At 35.3% G+C, this 2,813-nt stretch overlaps 1 protein-coding gene across 2 annotated transcripts; it reads right to left on the reverse strand.

Annotated features, from left to right (window-relative positions):
• Nucleotides 1-671: 671 nt before the first annotated feature.
• Nucleotides 672-2,378, reverse strand: LOC121783375 (probable serine/threonine-protein kinase PBL23). Of its 2 annotated transcripts, none has more exons than XM_042181430.1 (5): nt 2,183-2,378; nt 1,930-2,111; nt 1,634-1,820; nt 1,172-1,563; nt 672-1,078 (listed from the first exon to the last, which is right to left on the reverse strand). In XM_042181430.1, exons 1-5 carry the CDS (start codon nt 2,316-2,318, stop codon nt 800-802), a joined length of 1,176 nt encoding a protein of 391 aa, XP_042037364.1. In that variant the 5' UTR covers nt 2,319-2,378; the 3' UTR covers nt 672-799. The 2 variants fall into 2 exon arrangements, with proteins under 2 accessions (XP_042037364.1, XP_042037363.1); XM_042181429.1 differs by having other exon boundaries at nt 1,634-1,823.
• Between the last annotated feature and the right edge of the window lie 435 nt (nt 2,379-2,813).

Genomic DNA, 2,813 nt, shown 5'->3' on the forward strand with positions numbered 1-2,813 from the left:
CAGACCTCCAGTGGGGCAAAAACGTCCCAAGGTTCACTTTTTCATTCCTTATCACCTATTTAAGTTCTTTTCCTACACATCTCACACAAGACAATCAAAATAGCAAAATAGTAGAGAACAAGATAAAATCATACCATTTGTTGGCCAAATATGAGCAAAGTTGAGGAAATCGAGTAAGTTTTAATCTTGTAAGTTTCAATTTTTAATAAATCTCGTATTTTAATTAAATAAAAATTAATAATTATAATGAATAAGAAATAATTTAAAATAATTTGAAATAAGAAATAAATAAAAGATAAAAGGTGAGACCCATTAATAGTTAAGGAGGGGATGATGACTTGTGAGCATTGTTTTTTAATTAAGAGATAAGGTAAAGAGTGCTAAGGGAAGTTATGATTAGTGATTTGGTTGAAGAGTTGTGAGTGTTGTTTTGGATGCCGTAAATTGATCGAAATCATTAATGATTTAAAATCAAATAAAATTAACTAAAGACGTGGAAGTCAAATACATGTATCTCTGTATGTGGTTGTAAGTCAAATACAATAAGTGATATCAAATAAATAAGCAAAAGTGACTCCAAAATATCCATAATAAATTGTCAATCATATCTCAATATGCTAAATTTACAAATCTTAATTCAATAGCAGAAAACTGCAAGATTATGTATGTCACTACAAAACCTTTTTAACAAAAATTGTCCTAAACAAGGACATTAATTATTCATGTGATATTGTTATACTTTTCATGATTAATATGATAATCCACCTCAACCATGAATGTGTTGGAGCAATAAACATCCCTATTCCTCGTGATCGACACCCTCTACGTCGTTTTCATCATCGTTATAGTTATCATCATCATGGTCTTGAGTGCGATCTTCTTCTTGGATTTGGTGTGCACACAAATATTCCAAAGCATTAACCACATCACTCATTATAGGCCTATTGCTAGCTTCTTCACTAAGGCACATTGCCGCCACAGCAAGAGCTTGGTAAAGGCCTTTCTCTGGGTAGTTACCTAGAAGCAGTGGATCCGCCATCAAATGAAACTTTTTTTTGTCCTTGAACAACGGTTCCGCCTATAAAGATCCATTATTAAACAAAAAAATTAACGATCCTAACATCAAAATAAATTATCAAACAACCAAATCTTTCATGTTGCACGTACGTACCCAGGCGAGCAGGTTCTGCTCGTTGGTTGGCCGTGCATAATCAATCACCCTCCGACCCGTGATGAGCTCCAAGAACACGACTCCAAAGCTATAAACGTCTGATTTTGTGGTTAGCCTCCCTATCTGGGCATACTCAGGCGCACAATAGCCGTAGGTACCCATAACTCTAGTCGTGACATGATCCTTGTCGCCAAAGGGCCCCAGCTTGGCAAGACCAAAATCCGAAAGTCTAGGGTTGAAGCTAGCGTCTAGGAGTATGTTGGACGCCTTGAAATCACGGTATATGACTGGAGGATCCGCTTGCTCATGCAAGTACTCGAGCCCCCTCGCTGCTCCTTGAGCAATTTTTATCCTTGTATTCCAGTCTAGAGGCTTCTTTTCTAGACTCGGACCTGCAATAATTTCTTTATTAATACATATAAATTAATAAGTTGAAAGTATTACTATAAATTGTGGCCATACATAGGAGATGATCTTCCAAGGAGCCATAAGGCATGTATTGATAAACTAAATCCCTGTGATTCCCTTCAGCACAATATCCAATCAAATTTACAAGATTAGGATGATGAAGATGACTCAACACCAGCACCTCTATTAGAAATTCTTTGTTTCCTTGGAAACCATTTCTGTCTAGTTGCTTCACTGCCACCTCCTGATTATCAATCAACAAATCACTTTGCCGAACCATTCCAACAAACACATACATATATGTATACATGCATATAGCAAGATCATGGGCGATCAATCAATATAATTACCATGTGTTTGGATTCAAGGTAGCCTTTGTAGACCTTCCCAAAGCCGCCTTCGCCTATCAAATTGGTATGGCTAAAGTTTTTAGTGGCAGCACATATCTCTGTGTAGGTGAATACTTGAGCAATGATGTTGCCTTTTCCAAGCTTCTCTATTTCATTTGATATATACCTTATCTTGCTTCTATCTGTAGTAAGTAATTAGATCATAATCATGACAAAAAACACAACAAATCAAATAAAATTAAATATGGTATACCACTTCTGGTTGATAGATTTGCAAAAGAGGTGTGCCTTTTATTCTGCTTCTTAAATTCTTGAAAACTCTTCCTCAAGGATCTTTTATGAAGCCTCGATCCATTCGAGACACAGTCTGAAAAACAATGCATCATCATTTTCTAGAAAAACCAGATGTGGTTTTCTAGTCTTTCCAAAATTTGATGATTGCAATTTGTTCTAACTTCTCTCTCATGCAACCACATTCTAGGTTGATCATGTTGTATATATACATCTATATTTGGCAATATATGGTTTTTTATAGCCGGATTCCTCTACTCCATATGATGTTTCATTTTCTATTAATATTTGATGGTTATTTGCATTTCCCTTATACATATATTACCTTGTCATTTACAAACGTGGATGTTCTCTGGCAATGTTATTACGATGGATATATATACAAATGTGACTTAGAATGGAATAGTATAACTAACAAAAACTACATTATAAGATAAAGAGGTATAATAATACTCCTTCTGTCCCATAAAAATATGTATGCTTTCTATTTACGTCCATCCCATAAAAAATGAGTAGTTTCATTTATGGTAAGTTGTCCCCAACTCATTACCAATATACTCCCTCTGTCCCTCTGTAGCTGAGTCGTATTTCTT

The sequence above is a fragment of the Salvia splendens genome, chromosome 21 (genome assembly GCF_004379255.2).
Source record: "Salvia splendens isolate huo1 chromosome 21, SspV2, whole genome shotgun sequence".
Lineage (NCBI taxonomy): Eukaryota > Viridiplantae > Streptophyta > Magnoliopsida > Lamiales > Lamiaceae > Salvia > Salvia splendens.